The following is a 19,517-nucleotide window of genomic DNA, read 5'->3' as shown; positions in this document are numbered from 1 at the left end:
GCCGAGCGTCGCCAGGCCCGGCGCACTTCCGCCGCGGGCGGGCTGGTTGGGGCCTATGTACCAATGGCTGCTGGGGGTCCTCGGCACCCTCTTCGCCGCCGCCGCCCGCCGTCCCGCGCCGTCCCCCGCCCCGCCGCCGCTGCGCAAGAGGCCGCCCCCCAGGTCAGCGAGCCGCCCGGGGGCCTCGCCCCGTCACACAGCGCACCCCCCCCTCCCCACCGCGGCCTGCCTCCCGGGTGGGGCCTGTGAGAATCCCCAGCCGCCTGTCTGCGGGCTGAGGTGTTGGAGCCGGGGGGCGGAAGCGGCGTTGGTCGCTGTGTTACATCTCGGGTGCAGTGCGGTGTCTCGCTCTGGGGTTCCCCTCGCTCCGGCTGCCCGCCCCTGGGCTGGGCTAGGCCCCTCTGCCCGCCCAGATTCCCCCTCCTGGGCGGTGGGGCTCGGGATGGGCTCCCGTGAGGTCCTCGCCATCCACCGCCCTTTCTCTCTGAGGCACGTGAGCGGGTGAAGCGGAGTCGCTGAGACTGAGGCTGGCCCGGCTTTGGGCCGTGTCTCACGCTTCTGTCGGGTAGCCCTGTGCCCACGGTCACAGTTGGATGCTGAGATGATTCATATATTTCAATAAGTTCGTTGGCAATGCCCCTTCTTGCCCCCGTTCCTCACCCTCGCCCCATTGCTTCTCATCTGCACAGTGGGGGTTTGAAGAGAAGGAAGAGGGTGGAGGTTTGGAGGTGTGTTGGACGAGCAGAGAGCAGTGTACGTACATATAGGGATATGCTGGATAGAGGAAAGTCATGGCATGGGGATGCGGTATGTACGTGCGGTGGGAGAAAAGGGGATGCCTTCCTAGGCATCAGCCATTGCTGGTGCTCCAGAGCTCAACCACCTCCGTGCCTGTCACTCCTGTCTAAAGAAAGAATGTATGATTTACATGCCACGTTTTGGGGAGCATGGTTGCTCCCTCTGGGAGAAACTTGATCGAGGAGGCTCTGCTTAGTGTCGCATTCAAGAGTGAATGGGAATTGTGAATGTCTTCTGGAAAGAACCACTTGTTGCACAAGTAGTTTGTTTGCAGCTGCTGTGCAGAACATAATCCCAAGCTGAAGAATGTGCCTTTGTAGGCACTGCAGGCTATCGTGTTATGGTCTGAGTAGGAGACCCAGTTTTGCTAAGAGAACACTGGAAATGATAAGCAAAGCAGTCAGGATGAAATTTGAGTGAAACTGTATTAGTTTGCTTCAGAAACGAACCTGCTGAAAATATGTCTTCAAACTGTGCTCAATGAGATGTGCTGTGAAATGGCAAAGATGTTCCTAGGTCCCCTGTTGTGAGTCTCTTCAAGGAAATCTAAACCACTGGGGGGTAATTTCTGCCCACTTGAGGTTTTACTTTTTAGTTCTTGCTAGAAATTGAGCAGGATGGTACAAGTACTTTGCTTTCTTCAGTTTTACTTTTTTGGAAATAAATATATATTTACATTACCATGTTGGAAATATCCAATATGCTGAGTAAGAATGCATTTTTATAGAATAAATTTGCATTTAACAGCTACACCACATTATTTTCTGCCTGACTTTAATAGCATAGTAATAGCAGATATTCTTATATTGTGTAAAAGGTGCAGTTAAGGGTATTGACTACTTTGTACTCCTAATACTGATGGAAAATAGTCCAGAAGCCATGATACCAGCAGGGTTGGGGGGGCATAACAGTTTAAAAGAAATTATTTTCTGTAAGAAAGAGCGAAGAATTCTTCAGAGAGTCCTTGCCATCTGTCATGGTATTTCATAAAAAGGGAACAACCTTTCTGTTCTGTTCCCAAAGTAAAAATACTTTCTCTTTGTATCAACTGATCTAATACTTGGGCTTACACTTTATAAGAAAGGGTGCAGCTAAGAGTTATTGCAAGAACTAATTCATGAGCACTGAGTTAACAGTAAGTTATTTAAGTGGGTGTATGCATGGGTTGCTTTCCCACCTTTTATTTCTTGTCCTGCTTGTACACTTCCATGTAAGTCGGTGTAGTGACTTACAAACTCAGATGCCTTAGTAATCTCTGGTATGCTTCTTTCCTTGAGGAAAGAGTAAAACTTTACATATTAAGCTATTTTTTTGGTGATAGGAACAGGTGTAAAACATTAGGATGCATTAACAGAATGAGAAAAAGAGGCCTAATATGCTATAGTGAAATAATTAGCTCTTTTTGAGTGGTCCATTGACTGGGAGAGGTGGAGGAGCATTGTTGAGAGCTGCTCAGCAGTGATAGTTGGGTATGTCTGTTTGACGTGATCCTGGGGCACTTGGAGGAGGAAGTCTTTGGGATATGAACACTAATGTTGGAAGTTTGGACGCTGGGAAGGGAAGTCAGCCTGTTAGAAGCTGTGGTTGCAAAACACTTGTTCTGTGTGTTCTTTCCTCAGCATTTGGCCATCTGTGGAAAATCTTGACAAGATTCCAGAAAAAAAGCAAAAATCAGGTATTGCACATTACGGAAGTATTTAATATGCCTAATTTTTCACAAGTTTCATGTATCTTAGGAAACTCTGTCTTTTGTACTTCTGCACTGTTACTGAGACTGTGGCTTTTCAAGCCATTCATTCCTTGTGGCCATCTGTGTAGCCAATGGCTTGAGGGTGTATCACAAGGCCTAGGTTTCTAGACCTCAGTGACTAGCTTCTCTCAACTAGACAAGAGTTGACAAGGTAATGAACTGCAAGAATACATGCACGTGTGGAGAGGATGAGGAGGATAAATCGCACACTCTACTGCTTCTCCAGAAACCAGGAATGTTCCCAAAAGCAGGGTGTTTTTGCAGATACAGCTGGCAGATTCATAGCTTAGTTTTTGAGCTTCAGCTCTAAAGGGCTGCTCAGTGAGCCAGCTAAGACAAAAATCACCAACTGCTGTTGGCTGAAGGGTTGGTAACTTCAAATGAGTTGCACTGCTTTAGGTGGGATTAAGGAAGTGGGCTTTAATGCGAATAGAAATCCTGATTCCCTTCTAAATGATATACTTATGTGGCCTGTTTTTCAGATTATGCCATCTCTGAGCGTACAGAGAAGGTTGAAGAAGTTTCTGCTGAGGTAAAATTGCCAGCCAAGGAAACAAGTGAATGCCAGAAAGTTCCAGTCAGCAATGCTGCTCCAATTAAAAAGTCTGCAGAGGAGGTGAGCAAGGATTTTGGAAAGTAGATAGAATCTGTTCAGGATGAAAGAGGAAGCTGCTCTCCCTAGTGCATCTTGAAGTGGGGCCTGCTCTGAACCTCTACAGCAGTAGGTGGTTCTTTGCCATTTAGAGCAGGCAGCTCTTGTATGCTGGGTTTGCCTTACTCAAGTTGGCTTATTCTGCTCTAGCACTGATAGCTGAGGAAGGAGCTAGATGTTTGGTGTCTTTCAGTTTCTTTATGACTGTTCAAGTTTATTGTTTTAGTAAAACAATAAACATATTGGTTTTATGTGTTTGTGAACTGTTAGTCTCTTTCTCAAGCTTGTAGTTAAAGAGTCAAAATACATTATGGTACAAGAAAAACTGCATGCTTCCTCTGCATAAACCTTTTTCTGCTATTCACCAGTTCAGGAGAGGATTCCTGTAGTACTTTAGCTGTGTAAAAATTGAATCATGAACTGCTTGACTCCCTAGTTTTGATTCAGAGGTAGTCTTATTTTTCTTATTGCCCCACACAGGTAAGAGGAATAAGAAACTGTCATGCTCTGTTTGTTCCTGAGAGTCATTAACTCCTGTTTGTAGAAAATACATTTTTCAAGGGCTAAACTGTCACACTTTGGAAAGTTTAGGAGCTGACTGAGGAAAACTCAGTGAGTGATAAGCTCATATTGTCTTAATCACTTGCACGTACGAGAGCCTGTTCAATTGGAAATTGAAATGTGCTTCTCGGAGATCCTGCAAAGATTTGCATTTTGCTGCAGTTTGAACCAGCAAGTCATGGTCCCCAAGTCATAACAGAGCTGACTATATTTCAGGAAGTTTATATTTGTTTGGATTCACATTCAGGTTATATTCACATTGGTACTTTTTGGTTTTATTTAAGACTCGGTCCAATTCTGACACTCCATCTGAAGGACAGACAGGTTCTACACCAGAAATAGAAATGCTACAGATTGGTAAGACTGACCTCAAGTTATTAACTTGTTTCTTTTTTCCCTACCCCTTAGGCTCACATATAGATTACTGAAGGTACAATAACTATGTAGCATCTAAGAATACTTGAGTGTGAGCTCTATTTCTTCTCTGCATCCTGGCATTGCTTTTGGGTTGGGGTCAGGTGTTTATCTTGTCATCTTAGTACAAGAGCTGCCTTGGATGCAGTCCTTCAGTTCTGATATGTCCATGGTTACCTTGCCAGAAGTAAATAGTTTTAAATGCTTATTTTAAGTAGTAGATCCTGATAACCCTGTTTTATTTCACGTTTAGGCTGACACTTCCTGCAGTTGCCAATATGGAAATCTGAAAATATCCTAAAGTAACTGCCCTGGGTTCAGTTGTCACAGTTATTTTTCTCCTTAGTAGCTGGTGCAGTGCTGTGTTTTCAGCTTTAGTCTGAGAACAATACCGATAACATGCCAGTGTTTTAGTTGTTGCTAAGAAATGCTCACTCCGATCAAGGGCTTTTCAGTCTCTCATCCTCTGCTAGTGAGGAGGGGCAGAGGAAGTAGAGACAGGACACCTGACATGAAATAGCCAAAGGGGTATTCCATATCACAGCATGTCATGCCCAGTATATAAACTGGGGTGATTCACCCAGAAGGCCCATATATCTGCTGGGGTCGGGCAGGGTATCTGTTGGCAGGTGGTGAGCAATTGTATTGTGCGTCACTTGTGTTTATTGCTTGTTTTCTCTTTCCTTTTTAGTTTTATATTCTCTCCCCCTGTTATTTCCCTTATTATTATTACTAGTGGTAGCAGTAGTTTTGTATTATACTTAAGTTATTGGACTGTTCTTATCTCAACCTGTGGGGTTCGCATTCTCTTCCTCATCCCACCGGGAGCAAGGGGGGGAAAGAAGAAGGGAGTGAGCAAACAGCTGCCTGGTTCTGAGTTGCCCGCTGGGCTTAAACCACAACAGTAACATTAACACAAATAATATTATGATGTAAGGGAGAAAATAAAGATAATTTACATTTGATAAAGCTCTTTGCAGTAAACTCATAAAATGCTTCAGTTTCCTTTTATAGTTACTGATGGCTTATGCTCTTCTCTCATAGATAAAATGCCTTGTGAAACCAATACTTGCTTGAATAAGAAAACACTATCCTTTTCTTACAAGACAGTTCCACGTCTCAGGTATAAATCCTTCCATTTTCTTTGACTGCTTATCTGAACAGTTTGCCCTCTTTCACTTTCATTCTTGAACTCCTCTCTGTTGCCTAGCATTTGTATTTGTGTCCACAAAGCTACACTTTTGGTGCCAGTGCAATAGCTTTTAGAAGAGCTGTGGGTTGGATGGTATGAATAACATGCCTGCATGGTTCTTCAGTCTTCTGTATTGACTCATGGCTTAGACTGCTGTGGACATAATGTGCCTCTGAGTGCAGTTGTGATGTGCAAATCAAACAACAGTGTATATTGAAGGCAGTTGTTCTGATTTCCAGTTTTCTGTGTACTTTCCTATTAGCCAGTTGAGGACAGCAGGTCTTCATCTGGAAGTTGTAAACATTTCATGTCTGTCTCCATCATCATCAGTGTACATGCTTTACAAAATAGTTGGTGGTGGAGCTTGAATGGAGAAGTGTGTGGATACTCACATATTTACTCACTCAACGTATTTGGATACTCACTTGATACTGTTTCTTTTCCCACTGACGTTTTCAGCGCAAGCAGGAATGACAAAGGTCACATCAAACCTGCTCCAGACGGCTTCTTAACACTGAGGCCACCCATTAAGGAGTGCACTGTGCCAGAATCCACGACATCAGAAGTCAGCAAAATGGGGAGACTGCTGTGTACTGCTGAAGAGGTATGTCGGGTGTGGAAGGTGTCTCTTGAAATGAAACAACTTAGCAGTTCTACAAAACTGTCTGTGAGGTGTGGAGTGGCAGTTTGTAACAGTGGGGTGGGGGGAGTTAATGAAGCTGAAAGACTGCTTCTAGAAAATCAGCATATAGCATTTTATTTGCCTTCATGTGCATCAAGACTTGGAACAGAGCAGTACTTTGTTGCCAAAAGATTGAATTTTTTAAACCATTTTCATGGAAATAGTGTACGGGGGTGGTGAGGGAGGCTCCAGGCAGTTTGGCTTGTAAGTGGAGCTGTACCACCTTGTTACTAAGTGTATGTGTGTTGTAGAGTTGTGTCACTATTTTGTCCTTAACCTAGCCCAACTGTGATCTTTACCTAGCAACTCTAAAAGGATAAGGTAGGCAAAAAAACACTCGGCTGCTGAAAGCAAGGATTATTTATATTATCTGAGAGGTCTTTCCCTGTAATTTCCTTTCAATATCTGAAGCAAATTAAAAATTCCTGATAAACCTGGCTTACATGGAGAAGATTTTCCAGTGGAGTACTGAAGGTTCAGGCCATGGCAAGCTGCGGAGTGTGGTTAAGATACTCTGGGGACTCATAGCACCCAATCATTGTGTATATTGACAGGAATGCATGCTAGCCTGAATTATTATGCAAGAGGTGCAGACCACAGCTGAAGAGGCCTCCATTTGAGGAAACAGTTGCAGAAGGAATTTTGAGGTTTATAGTGGGACACAAGTTCCTAGATCAAGGCTAACACAAAGCAAAGATGTGGAAATTCCTCATAAAGTAAACTTGAATAATATACCAGTATTTTGGGAACAGCTTGTGCAGTCTGCACTATCTCCAGATTACAAACATTTGCTTCATATGCAGGGTTCTGATGTGCTTGTTTTTCCACTCCATTCTGCTAGGATGTTCAGCGAGGAGAAAAGGAGAAATACAAACAGCTCTTGGAACTGGTTAAGGAAAAATATCCTGGAAGCTGCCCAGATCCACAGGCAACAAGCTTCCGCAAGTAATTATCAAGAAATAAGGTTTTAGTGGTAACTTTGTACCTGTTGTACATGGAAGCAGAGGGGAATTATTCTTTCTCAGGGCTCTGGACGGTGTCCTAGGGCAGCCGTTGGGCCAAACTAATTTTTAGAACAGTCCCCCCTGGTTCAGCTCCCTGCAGTGAAGCATGAATATTCTGAGTGTATATTCTAAAGGTGAAGATTCATGTGTTCATGTGAATGTGTTTCGTTCTCTTCTCTCTGCATTCAGAAAGGTACTCTCTAGTTCTAGTGATGGCAGTGTAACTTGTAGTATAAAAATCCACAGCACGCTTACTCTGTAGCACTGGTTATTCTGTATCTTCCTTTTGTTTGTGATAGATGAGGTTTCTTTTTTTTCCCTTGGTCAGGAATCCTGTTTTATCTGAGAATATGAAAGTGAAGGTAAACACAGGGCATGCCAGAATTCTCTCTGTTCCTTTCCACCTCCTCCAGTCCTTCTCACACAAATTATCCTAAGTTTTCTCTTTGCAGTACACTAAACTTCTGAATGTAAACTGCCTCCTCAAGGAAATGCCTTTTGCATTTTGTCATGTAACCAGTGCAGGAGAAGAGGTGTTTATATTAAGGGATTAAGCAGCCTAATTTTACTTTACATACTTCTATTGCTTTAACTGTGGCTTTCAACTCTAATGTAGACAGTTATGTACAAATAAACTGGGTCCTTTCTAGTGAATTGAGATGCACTGATAAAAAATACCATCTGTATAAAAGTTGTGACTTTCCTCTGGTGTTTTTGTGCTCCATCAAAGTGTTCAAACCTACTCCAAGGAACCAGTGATGACTGAGAGTCGTCTGGAAGAACAGAAATACAGAAGAGATGGCTATCCATGTATGACACTAACGACCAGTGAGTATCCCCATGTTTCATGTCTGTTAGAGTTTGTAGGTAGACTTCAAATCAAAATAGGGCATTTCCTTAAGTCTCAAAGGTATAGGTTTTGTTAAAAAGATTTGTGTGTCATTAATCTGTGCCTATTTATAAGAAAGTCTAAATCAGCCAGTGTGTTTAGCATAGTATGGCTTATGTCAGCTCTTAGAATGAAATGAGCTGTCTCAAAGAAGAAAGAGGAGAGGGAGGGAAAGAGGGAGGTAATTTCCCTCCCAAACCATAGCTAGTTATTGGCTCAAATGGCTCGTAAATTTTTATTGAGGTGAAAAAGTTTGTTTAAAATTGTATTTGAGAGACATTATTGTACCAGTGATGTTCGTAGCTGGTGACATAACTGCGCTCTACAGAGAACATCATAGTACCTGGCTGATTGTACTAGGGGAGGGTGATATGTTACTGTGCACCCTTACATGACTTACTTAACTTAGAGTTGCAGTTGCGTGTTACTCTTCAATTCCTTTTTAATGCTTATACATGACTGTTTCTGTGCTGGCTGAGCTTTGAAACCAAGTAAGCTAACTGCACAGTACCACTGTTCGTATCAAGTTATCTTCTTTTGTAGATCATCCTTAGTGAGTTGAAGATACATAACTACTAAAGGTGACTTTGGTTGTCTTCTGCAGTGAGCTAGTTAAACTGGTTTGCTGACAAGCTAGTTTCTTGTGTACCAGCAGTGTGTTATAGCGTGTGTTCATGTGTATACATTTACTATTGCCCCAGTCGTTTCCCCCCCCCCTTCATTACTTCAATAATTTTTATCACTACTTCTTTTTACATATCTGCGACTTTATTGTGCAGTCATGTGGGGTTTGCAACTATTTCTGAGCAGGTGCTAAAATCTGGGGAAAGCTTGTTTTGTTGTGGAGAGTGACAAGCTATTCTTTTGAGCCAAGAGGAGCATCTGGGTTTGCAAAAAATCACTTGTTTGGTCAAGTGTGCAATCTAGGATTTAAATTTAAACCTGCCCTGCTTCAGCTGCCATATACTTGCACATGATAGTAAAAATTCAAACTGTTTGCCAGAGTTTGAGCTTCCTAACCATACAGCCATCATTAAAAGATTTGGGAGGTTTTTTTTATTATCCCTCAGAAACCAAGAGCTGTGTACGTCTGGTAATTGAAAGTTGACTTCTTGTTTTCATATTGCTGCTTTTCTATGCAGGTATCAAATGTGCAGATGTTTGCAACTCACAGTGGTCTCAGAGAAATGATATGATCAGGTAGAGTATTTTTTAATCATGGTTTTTGTTTCTTTTGGCTTTTGTGCATTTCTCTTTCAACCTCCAGAAGATGACAAACCATATTTATTGCTATATTTGGATGCAAGTGTAGTTGCAGAATAACACCTACTATGCAGTATTTATCACAGTAGATCACAAAGCACTTGGTAGAGGAAGTGCTGATTGCTTCCCTTAGTTTTCCAAATAGTGAAAATGATAGAAACAAAAGGATCTTGCACATGTAGGTGAAAGAAGGTTTGCAAAGCTTGCAGTTCTTCATGCTATCCCAGTCTTACTGCTACAAAGACATGGTTCTGGAAGCTGAGACAATGTCACATATTCATGTGTGCCGCTAGGGCTCTAGTCGTAATTAGCCTTGAAAAAGCATTTCTGGTCCAGAAGGTGAATTCTTGAGAATTACATGGTTCACTACAGACATATGGCTCATTTCTCTCTCTTTCTCCCTGTTCTTACAGGTACTACACACCAGCAGAAAACTCTCGTGAACAGGGAAGACCAGTGAAAAAAACCATTGGAAGAGTAAGCTTGTGTTATTAATTGTTTCTTTTTATTAGGAAAATATAGCTATTTGTAGTGAGAAATGTTTTCACTCTTCATTTACATATGTTATTAAGTTGTGTATTTGTTGCAGTTGTTTTTCCCAGGGAAAGCAGGAGCATTATTTGATGAGTAGTGCTATCGCAAAGGGTTTCCCACTGCTGTTGATTTTTTTTGTGGATTGTTAAAAACATACTACACTGTGCTATTTTTATTCTTTCCCTTTAATCTTCCCCTTCAAAATCCTTAGTGCACAGACTTAGTTGACCTGCAAAGCTGAACTGCAGTCTCTTTAGTCTTAGAATTCTAGAACCGCAGGCTGGTTTAGGTTGGAAGGGACCTTAAAGCTCATCCAGTTCCAGCCCCCTGTCATGGGCTGGGACACCTTCCATGAGACCAGGTTGCTCCACCCAGCCTGGCCTTGGTCTTGTCTTCTTTTGTGAGATAGGAAATGCATCTCTTTGACTTTCATCTCTGATCAGGATAGAGATCAAAAGTAAGATTTTAATCTTAGGAATCAGAACTATCAATCTCAATCTCAAATACCTATGTGTGAAGGCTTTGCTGGAGTTCTTAATGCTAGTTCAAACCAAACCACCTTTCTGCCTCTCTTGCCTTCGTTTAAGTTTTGAATGCGGGACTACATAGGTGCGCAGTTGGAATGCAGTCATCAATAAAAAGTTACTTTGAAGTTGGCTGGTTGCATGTGTGTACAAAAAACATTCCAGCTTTATATATGAGCAAGATATTCTGTGCTGTCCCTAGCAAACAAATCTGTGTTTGCTTGCTACCCTATTGTCCTTTTGTCTAACAGAGATGGTATGAAGCTGAAATCTCAGAAGAGGTGTTATTCCAATTACATCTGGCACCCGTTCTGCCCAGAAAGTCATCTGCCCTTCACGTGGGAGAACAGAAATTCCCAAGCTCAGAAAAAACAGCAGAACGCTTTTCTCCCCTCACAGAGGTACTGTAGCTGACAGCATGTTAGGCAAAATGGCTGTGAAACAGCAGCAAGGAGCTCCATTTGTTGTAGGTGGTTTTTAAGGCTTCTTGAAATCCTAAGAACTTGCATTTAACGTGCTACTGAGTGTCTGCAGCTGTGACTTCACAGTACAAGTTAAACAATAAAGGTGGTTTTAAGGATTTCATATGATCCACACACTTTAGGTGTGCTGACCTACGGGTTTGTGGGGCTTCTGCTTCCAGTTCAGCAACAGTCTTCCAGAGCAGTGCTAACCGGATTCATACAGTTACGTTGTCTCTGCCCCTTAACCTGTCCTACCATGGTGATAAAACCTGAAAAATAAGCTTCTGCTGACCCAGGGTGTTGCATTGCTTACGGGGGACCTGAGCATCTTGTGTACATCTTTGGGGTCTTGCAGAGTCGTGTTGCACCCTGAGCATTGTTGCAATGCAGTGATCATGGGAGTTAACATAGTTGAGCTATTCATCAGAGAATGGGAGTTGAGGTTCCCGTGCTCGTATGAATTTTGACTGCTTTTATTCTTTGAAGTTGCAGTCATGCTGTCCTAAAGCAGAGGTGTTTGCTGTGCTTCTGTTCATTTTTCAGCTGCTTTAGTGTGTTTGCTCATCTGCATGTTTATAGCAGCTTACTCTGTGAAAGCAAATTGAAGCAAACCTGTGTTCTGAAGTTCAAAGTTAAGATGCTGAAACACGCAAACGAAAGTCTTGTTGCTAACTTAGCAAAAACAAACCTGGCAAAGGCAGTTGTCTGTCACCTGGGCTTAATTTACAGGCCTTGTTTCAGTTGAAAGCTGCACACAGGTCAGCATGCTCAATACTCTGACTTACAAGTCCTTCTTCATTTAATTGTTCATTTCAGGCTATGGAGAGAGAGGTTGTTGCAGCACTTGGCAAAGGAGAACCAGATGAAATCATGAGCAGTGCCTTCAAACTAAGGGTAACTCGAGAGGACATCCACACGCTAAGGAACCTTCACTGGCTAAATGATGAGGTAAAACTAGCTGTAGCATAGTCATATTGTAATTCAGCATTGATTTAAAAATACCCATTTGTTGTGTATAGATGTCATCAAGGGTTCCTTGATGATCCCCCTCACTGCAGAGCCTAGAAGTATCTGTCAGTAGTGTCTTACTTTACATCTCATCTTTGTGGTGCAGGTCATTAATTTCTACATTACTCTTCTGGTGGAAAGAAATAAAAAGGAAGGATACCCAGCAGTCCATGCTTTTAGCACTTTCTTTTATCCCAAACTAATTTCTGGAGGCTACAGAGCAGTAAGAAGATGGACCAGAGGTGTGGATCTCTTCAAACAGGACCTTATCTTGGTGCCCATTCACTTGAAGGTGCACTGGGCACTAGCGGTGAGTCAAACTAGCTTTTTATTTAGAGTTGGGGATCAAAAAAACAACAGAAAATTTCGGTTTTGGTGTGTGTGCTTTGTCTAACAGTCACCTTATAATAACAGGTCATAGATGTCAGAAAGAAGACCATCAAATACTTTGACTCAATGGCACAAAGAGGGGACAAGATTTGTGAAACTTTGTTGTAAGTAACTGCTCGGTCAATGTTTTTATGTTGTGAATTATGAAGTGTTTGGATTTTGTCCACGTTTTCACATTTCTTGTAAACATGAAACAGAGACCTTGGATTCACTTCCCACGAGTTGTGTGACACTGGCTACTTAGCTTGTCTCACGTTGTCCCCTCCACCCCAGACTACTGGACGCCTGGATTCTGCCACCTTCTCACTACATGCACAGACAGAGCATCACTGTCAAATAAGTGACAGCCCCATGGCAAACATGTACTGACTTTGTTATTAATCAATAAATCTGGGCTATTGATAAGAAGGAAGAATTTCAGGAGAGAGTTTTGAAATATCAAACACACTGTCAAAGGATTACAGTCTTCCAAGAGCTTTTTCACGCCCCCTTCTTAAAGAACTTTCAGACTGGGGGTCAGTAATGTTGGTGTCCTAAAGGACATACTATTTGTCATCAGCTACACATACTTTAACCTTTATTGCTTAGTTCTTTTATCCTTTTCTTACACTGAGACCTTTTTTACTTGCCACTCGTAATGTTCACCCTTTAGTGAGCTATGCAACATGCTCCTCAGTTTGTCTATACCTCCTCTATTCTGTTCAGTGTTCTAAACAAAGCCACCATATTTCCCTCCAGCTTACACAAGCAGGCTACCCTCATGTCCTTACAGTGTTTTAGTCATATTTCTGACATTCTCATTCAAGACAGATGTCCTGAAACAAGCTTTTCCAGATGTATCAGCTGGCATGGCTGATCTCAAATGTAATGGATCTCAAATGTAATAGGTACAGTTTTACATGCTGTGCAAGCCAGCATCCTTAGGTATCTTTGCCACTGATGTAGAAGTAGTAAAAACTCCTTAATCCAACAGTTTTGTAGAGCACAAGAGCAGGAGAGCAGCCCTACAGAGAAACCAAGTGTTGTGTTAGTCCGGTGCTCTCTTGAATAGTTAACAGCAGATGCCTGGGGAAGGGTGTAAGAACAGGTCTTCATAGAACAATTTTTTTTTTCTCAAGAGTATTCTTCCAGCAGCTGGTGGCCTGGGAAATTCCTCATCCAAAGGTATTAGTCCAAAACCTTTTGTATTTGTTCTTGCAGAGGTGCAGCCAGTGTGTGGGATTGAGGCATGCAGTGGAATTAGGCATTATGGTTCCTTGTTTGGTTCCCCTTCTCCTCTGATAACATGTGATTTGGGATCTTCTGATTCCAAATCTAAGCAATGAGTTTATACTTTTGTGGAAGTCTCTGTGGCTTCATTCCTGACCAGTTGGTCTAATTCCTGATCATAAGCTTGCAGCCTCTCACTGTGTGTATCTAAATATAAGAGCTGGATTTTTTTCATCTAAATGCCTTAAATCAGCTGCTGTGAGGATCCTCTGATATTTTACCGTCCTGCTATTCATCTTCCTGTGATCCTTCAGCAACTCTGGTTTTGTTGTTGTTGTCCTGAATTACAGATGTGAAGAATGATTTTTGTTTTGTTTTGAACAGCCGATACCTTCAAGAAGAAAGCCAGGAAAAAAGAAATCTGGAGCTGACTTTCTCAGAGTGGACACTTCACAGCATGGAGTCACATGTATGTGAGCACTACTTGGATTTGAAATGTGAACTATAACTCCTTGTCACAAAGGTTTTGGCATCTTCTAGTAAGTCCAGGCCTTTAGAGAATGGCCATAAGCATCTCATGTTCTTGTGGTAACACATGAGGCTGCTAGTGGGCCAGAAAACCATGCTGGGATGAAATCTTTAAGCAGTACTAGGTTGCTTCAAGCCCTGTCCAGCGTGGCCTTAAACACTGCCAGGGATGGGGCAGCCACACCTTCTCTGGGCAACCTGTGCCAGTGTCTCACCACCCTCACTTCTTCATAAGATCTAACCTAAATCTCCCCTCTGAGCATAAAGCCATTCCTCCTTGTACTGTCACTACATGCCCTTGTAAAAGCCCGTCTCCAAAAAGCAGTATCTAAAGACTTGATTTAAGAAACACGACACTATGCAAACCTCAAAAACCTGGCAGAGAGGAAGGCTGCTGTCCCTTATTAGCCTGCCAAGAATTTTAGAGTAACATCTGTGTAAAGGAAGCAGAGGGGAGGGATGATGTGCAGTTAATTGGGTCTATTTCTTGTGTTCAGGAGTAGTAAATGGATTATGCAAGTAGGTTCTGGTTAGTGTATTGTTGGTATGAATAATGTGTGCTACTTCCAAATGGCTTTTCTTTTAAGATAGAGAAATACTCTCCTTTGCATTCATTTAGGAAATCCCTCAGCAGCTGAATGGAAGTGACTGTGGGGTTTTTGTGTGCAAATACGCGGATTATATCTCCAGAGACAAACCCATCACCTTTACCCAGGTGAGCTCCAGACTTTCACACAGATGCAGGGGTCAGGGAAGTTACGCAGCAGCTCTTAATTGTGTCTGGGACAGGGGCTGAGGTTTTGTACCTTCCTCTGGTTTTGGTGTGTAGCTGCTGGGCTTGGAACTTCAAAGTGGCCTCAGGAGGGCAGAGCTGTATTCTCCATGCTTAACGTCTGGTATCTGCTTCCTAGTTGGATCAGTGAGATCCCTCTTATGCAAGCTACTGTAGCTAGTGGGTTTGTGATATCTGGCCTTTGTATCTTTGGAGAAATGGGCTTCACTCTTTGAGCAGTGAAGACACTGGTTATTTTCCAACCTGGTGGTCTTTTACTAAAGTGCTTACAAGCTGTTGTAGGGTCAAGTGGGTCTGGTTTGATTGTGCTGTCATGTCACCCTCTTAGGAGCTGTGTGGGTGAAATCCATATTGTACCCAAATGGCAAATGTTAACAATCCTTAAAAAGAACTTCACATTAAAGAATTAAGTGGGTGTTTCTGCATATTTTCTGCCTCTTTCTACTGTGACTTCGTATTTAATGGATTTTGTTTTTTTTCCTTTTCAGAATCACATGCCTTACTTCCGCAGGAAGATGGTGTGGGAAATAATCCATCAGCAGCTGCTGTGAGACATGCACTATTAGAATAACACTGTGATCACCTTGGGGTGACTAGCTCTCATTTTAGTTACTTTATTAAATTCTAATTTGATAAGACAGCAGGCACACAGTTTTTCCTTTTTAAGCTATGAAGTAGTGGTTAAACCCACCCCCTCACACTCGATTTTGGAGACAGTAACTCTCTTTGGAAGTGCAAGCCAGAAAGATTGCTGTGACCTTGCCAAGGAAACGGTTGGGAACAAATGCTGTGAACCTCTGTCACTGAGATGAATGCTTGTACCTCAGAGCACATGTGGCCACATTACGGACATACGGGACTCCCTGTGGTGGTGGTAACAGTTGTGTTAGCTGAACTTTATCTTCCCAAGGACAATGTGCTACTGTTTCTTCAAAGAGAGTTTTCTTCTGTTTCTGGAATATCTATGATCTACTTGATTCCTAAAACTGGATTTGTGATGACCATAGAAAGAATTTACCATGTTTTGATTTGTAACAAATCCATAGTGAAGCCCCTGTAGTTGGGGTTATTTTGTTTTGGGGGGTTTTTTGGTTGCGCTTTGGGGTTTTTTCCTGTCTTCAGGGAGTTATCTAATGTGAAAAGAGAAGTATTTATTTCTTTTTATTAAAATAAGGCTCTTACATAAGTTACATATTTATTGGAATGAAACTCTACCTGGCAATGAAATAGAGTGATCTTTATTTTTTTTAAACTGAAGATTTTGATGTATCAATGTGGGGTTTAGCTCATGTACAGTCTGAGGAGAAGACTAGCAAGGATGAGTATCACAGCCCAAAAGCCTCTAAGTGATTGTCACAAAATCCTGATGGGATAATCAGGATGTTGTTCAGCAGCAAGATGAGCAAGCACATCCTGGTAACACCAAAATTGGAGATTCTGTTTGTGGTAATTCATGAGACTTCTCAGTAAGACTACCAGAGCCTTGGTGGACATGGGCTGTCCAGTGCTGGAATGTGTTTAAGGCTAGTAGAGGGGCGTCTCCATGCAGTACTGCAGCATACTGCTGTGGAAGTGGAATAAAATGTGCTAGCCCTGATGTGCTGGGCTATGGACATGTGTCCTGCTTGGTTCAGTGGTGTTGCTGGAACAGGTTACTGTTTTATTGCCCCTCTGCCACAGGTACTGCTTGCGTGTGTCTGCCAAAAGAAGAGCTTGTTTGAACTCTGTATTACAGTCAAACCAAACTAGATGTGTTTAAACATGGGGTTTCTCTTTAGGTTATACTTCAGAACTGGAGTAGGATTTCAGGTCTTTCATTTACCATCACAGAGGAAAGATTGCCCCATACCTGGTTTGGAAGCCACATGTTGGAATGATTGTATAAATGTCTGTGTCAGGTTGTTTGTATAATGGCATAGTTACAATAATGTAAGGTGATTCCTGACTGGTGATGAAGTACCTCCTGTCCTCAGCTCTGAGGGAAAGAGGGTGATTTTGGGGGCATCCCCTCTGTCATTGTGGGTGTGATCAGCCTTCACAGTGCTGCACCTTGCCTGAAGATCTGCTGTCTTGGGAAAGCTGATAAGGTGGTTTATCTGTGTTGCAGGTCAGCAGCTGCATCAGCTTTTGCCTTCAAACAGATTAGCTTCAGAGGAGATTCTCCAGAGAGAGAACTGTTACAAAGGCAATCATCTGTCATGTTCTGTCCTTACACAAGGTGTTTAGTCTTCCCTGGATGCCTGAGGACTCAGGAAGATTTTAACACTACTAACACTAGGACTATCCCAAAAGCGTCTGAGATATTGAGAAAATTGTACATGTACCAGTCCGGATGCCCTCTGTCTACAAGGTCATCTTGTGGGCTCTGGCCTTTCAACTGTGGCTTGGTTCCTTATGCCCCTACACTATGTTCTGAAACACCCTGTGGAAGGAAATAGCCTATTAGCTTCTGTGCTTTGGATGAACAGTTGCGTGCAGCATCTGGACCTTGCTTTTCATAGTAAATGACCTTATGGAGGTGATCAGCTTGTGCCTTCCCGTGCTGATGGGAAAACACATGTAGAGAGTGAGTAATGCTGCATCCCCCTGGATGCAGGGGTGCTTGTCATCCAGCTTTACGCATTTCTGATGCTATCTGCCCTATGACATGGTCCTTGCTCACAGGAAGGACATGAGAGGGCTCAGACACTCTGATTGATCAGGCTGAGCCTTACAGTAATGGCAAGTGTTGGTCTCAGGGCTGGACCACTGGACTTCGCCGGTCCTGCAGTCAGTTCCTTGCTGGCTGGGGATGAGGGGTGACAGCAAGAAAACTGATGCTCTTCTCTGAGATCATTTGTGTTGCAGGTAGGGAAGGGACTTTTGGTTTTGCTCCCTTGTACCTTTCCAAACCATGGGCATGACATGATGTTGTTTGGTGTTTTGAGATGTTACACTCTGCCCTCCACAGGTACCACCACCTCCATGGCACTGCATCCTCAGTGCCTGATGGGTGAGAGCAGAGCAGCACAGCTATGGGGGCCATGGGATGTTCCCTTGTGGCATCCATCACCACCCCATGTGATGCCCAAGTGTATACCTTTCCCCTGCCACCATCTCATGCAAAGGACAACCAAGCGCTACTTTGGTCCTTTCCCCACTGGGTGATGCAGTGTTTTGGCTTTGCTAACCACAGAGAGAGATACGGCCCTTGGTTTAGTGCAGGGAGAGGTGACTTCATGATGGCAACACCTCCCCAAGCAACTGGATAAAGCTATGCCTGGCAGTGCCTGCAAACATCCCCTTCCCCTCCCACCAGATCACAGAATACCAGACTGGTTTGGGTTGGAAGGGACCTTAAACCTCATCCAGTCCCAACCCTCCATTCCACTAGAGCAGGTTGCTCCAAGCCTCGTCCAACCTGGCCTTGAACACTGCCAGGGATCTGGCAGCCACAGCTTCTCTGGGCACCCTGTGCCAGTGCCTCACCACCCTCATTGTAAGTAATTTCTTTCCTATCTAATACAAAGTTACCCTCTTTAAAACTGTTGCCTCTTGTCCTGTCACTACCTGCCCTTGTAAAAGGCCCCTCTCCAGGTTTCTTGCTGGTACTGGAAGGCTGAGTATCTCCCCCCTCCCCATCCACCCCTTGGCTTAGCTGTGACCAATGCAAAGCACTTGAAAGAAAGCAACAGATAGCAAGCTCAGGCTCTCGTTAGCTGGATATATTTCTTTGTTGGTTTTGTTTGGTTGCTGTTGGGTTGGGTTTTCCACAGAACACTGCAGTAGAGGGAACGTGGCTGGGCAGCCTGTGGGGCTGGTGCCCTCACGCTCACCTCAACACACTGCTCCCATCCCACCCCATCCCTCCTCTCACCTGCTGGGTTTCACCGCTTTCATTCGTTGGGGTTTTTCATTATTCTATACATTATTTTTCCTTTTTTTTTTTTGTCGTTTCAAACATTTCTCAAGCTTTCTCTGCAGGAATGGCCACAGGCTCTCAGCTAGCAGCAGGAGACTACGGAAGAGCATGGGATGGGTTTCCTTCTCCCGCCTTGCAGCTGACTTGGTCAACATCATTTTCCAACTCGGTTTTTATTAAAAAAATAAAAAAGATGCTCCAGCTATCAGTTTTACAAGGCATACAAAATCTCTAACAGGGAAACACAAGCGCAAGGTGCTGAGGTACAAAAACCTGAGGTAGTTTCTTGTTTCTTGTGTGTATGTGTGGGTCCGGGGGGGGGGGGGGTGTTGGGGCTGGTTTTGTTTCAAATGAATTTGTTGTTATTGTTGTTTTTTCCAGCCTTGGACAACAACCTCTGGTAAAGCTGTTTCCCCCCTTTCTCCCCTTTGCCCCTCATCTCCCTGCACCAGTGATCTTTCCCCAAAGATCCCTGCCCCAAGCAGGCAGTGCTAGTGCTGCCCGTCCATGTCAGGGGATGTAATGAGCACGGCTGGGTTGGGCAGTGATGGACAGACAGATGGGAAGGGGATAGAAGGGATGCAAACCCCCATCTTGGACTCTGTGAAGCAAAGAGGATTGGGTGTGTGAAAGAGAATTCCTCTTTTAGGAGACGGTATCCCTTCTGTTGGCTCATACAGGCAACTGCTCGTCTCAAAGCCCTTAAGAAACTGCTTCTTAACACTCAATTTTTCCCCCTGCTGCTGGCAATCCTACATCTCTACTGTGCATCAGAGAACCAATGGACTAGCTCTTTTCCTTGCAGCTCTAAAAAAGCCTGCTTTTGCTAAAAAACAAACACCTCCCCCCTCACCCCACTGTGAAATTAAAAAAAAACCGAATTAAAAAATCCCCCAAATTATCTTACAAAACTTAAAAACCCCAATAAAATAAAATCAGTGTTAGTTTTGTTATTGATATA

The 19,517-nt window shown here is 43.3% G+C and overlaps 1 protein-coding gene across 2 annotated transcripts; it reads left to right on the top strand.

The window, feature by feature from the left end:
* The first annotated feature begins 44 nt into the window (after positions 1-44).
* SENP2 (SUMO specific peptidase 2) lies at positions 45-16,541 on the top strand. 2 transcript variants are annotated; one of them, XM_080622640.1, is made up of 17 exons: positions 45-162; positions 2,418-2,473; positions 3,031-3,164; positions 4,046-4,118; positions 5,220-5,298; positions 5,827-5,971; positions 6,891-6,994; positions 7,784-7,881; positions 9,085-9,142; positions 9,619-9,682; positions 10,515-10,664; positions 11,544-11,675; positions 11,842-12,045; positions 12,150-12,229; positions 13,719-13,803; positions 14,482-14,577; positions 15,144-16,541. In XM_080622640.1, the coding sequence occupies exons 1-17, from the start codon at positions 56-58 to the stop codon at positions 15,204-15,206; spliced, it is 1,728 nt and encodes a 575-aa protein (XP_080478766.1). In that variant the 5' UTR covers positions 45-55; the 3' UTR covers positions 15,207-16,541. The 2 variants fall into 2 exon arrangements, 1 of the variants encoding a protein (XP_080478766.1); XR_013957343.1 differs by lacking the exon at positions 15,144-16,541 and having other exon boundaries at positions 13,685-13,803; positions 14,482-14,493.
* Positions 16,542-19,517: the final 2,976 nt, after the last annotated feature.

The sequence above is a fragment of the Psittacula echo genome (genome assembly GCF_963264785.1).
Source record: "Psittacula echo genome assembly, chromosome: 7".
Classification (NCBI taxonomy): Eukaryota; Metazoa; Chordata; class Aves; order Psittaciformes; family Psittacidae; genus Psittacula; species Psittacula echo.
This window is presented reverse-complemented; position numbering and strand designations above follow the sequence as displayed.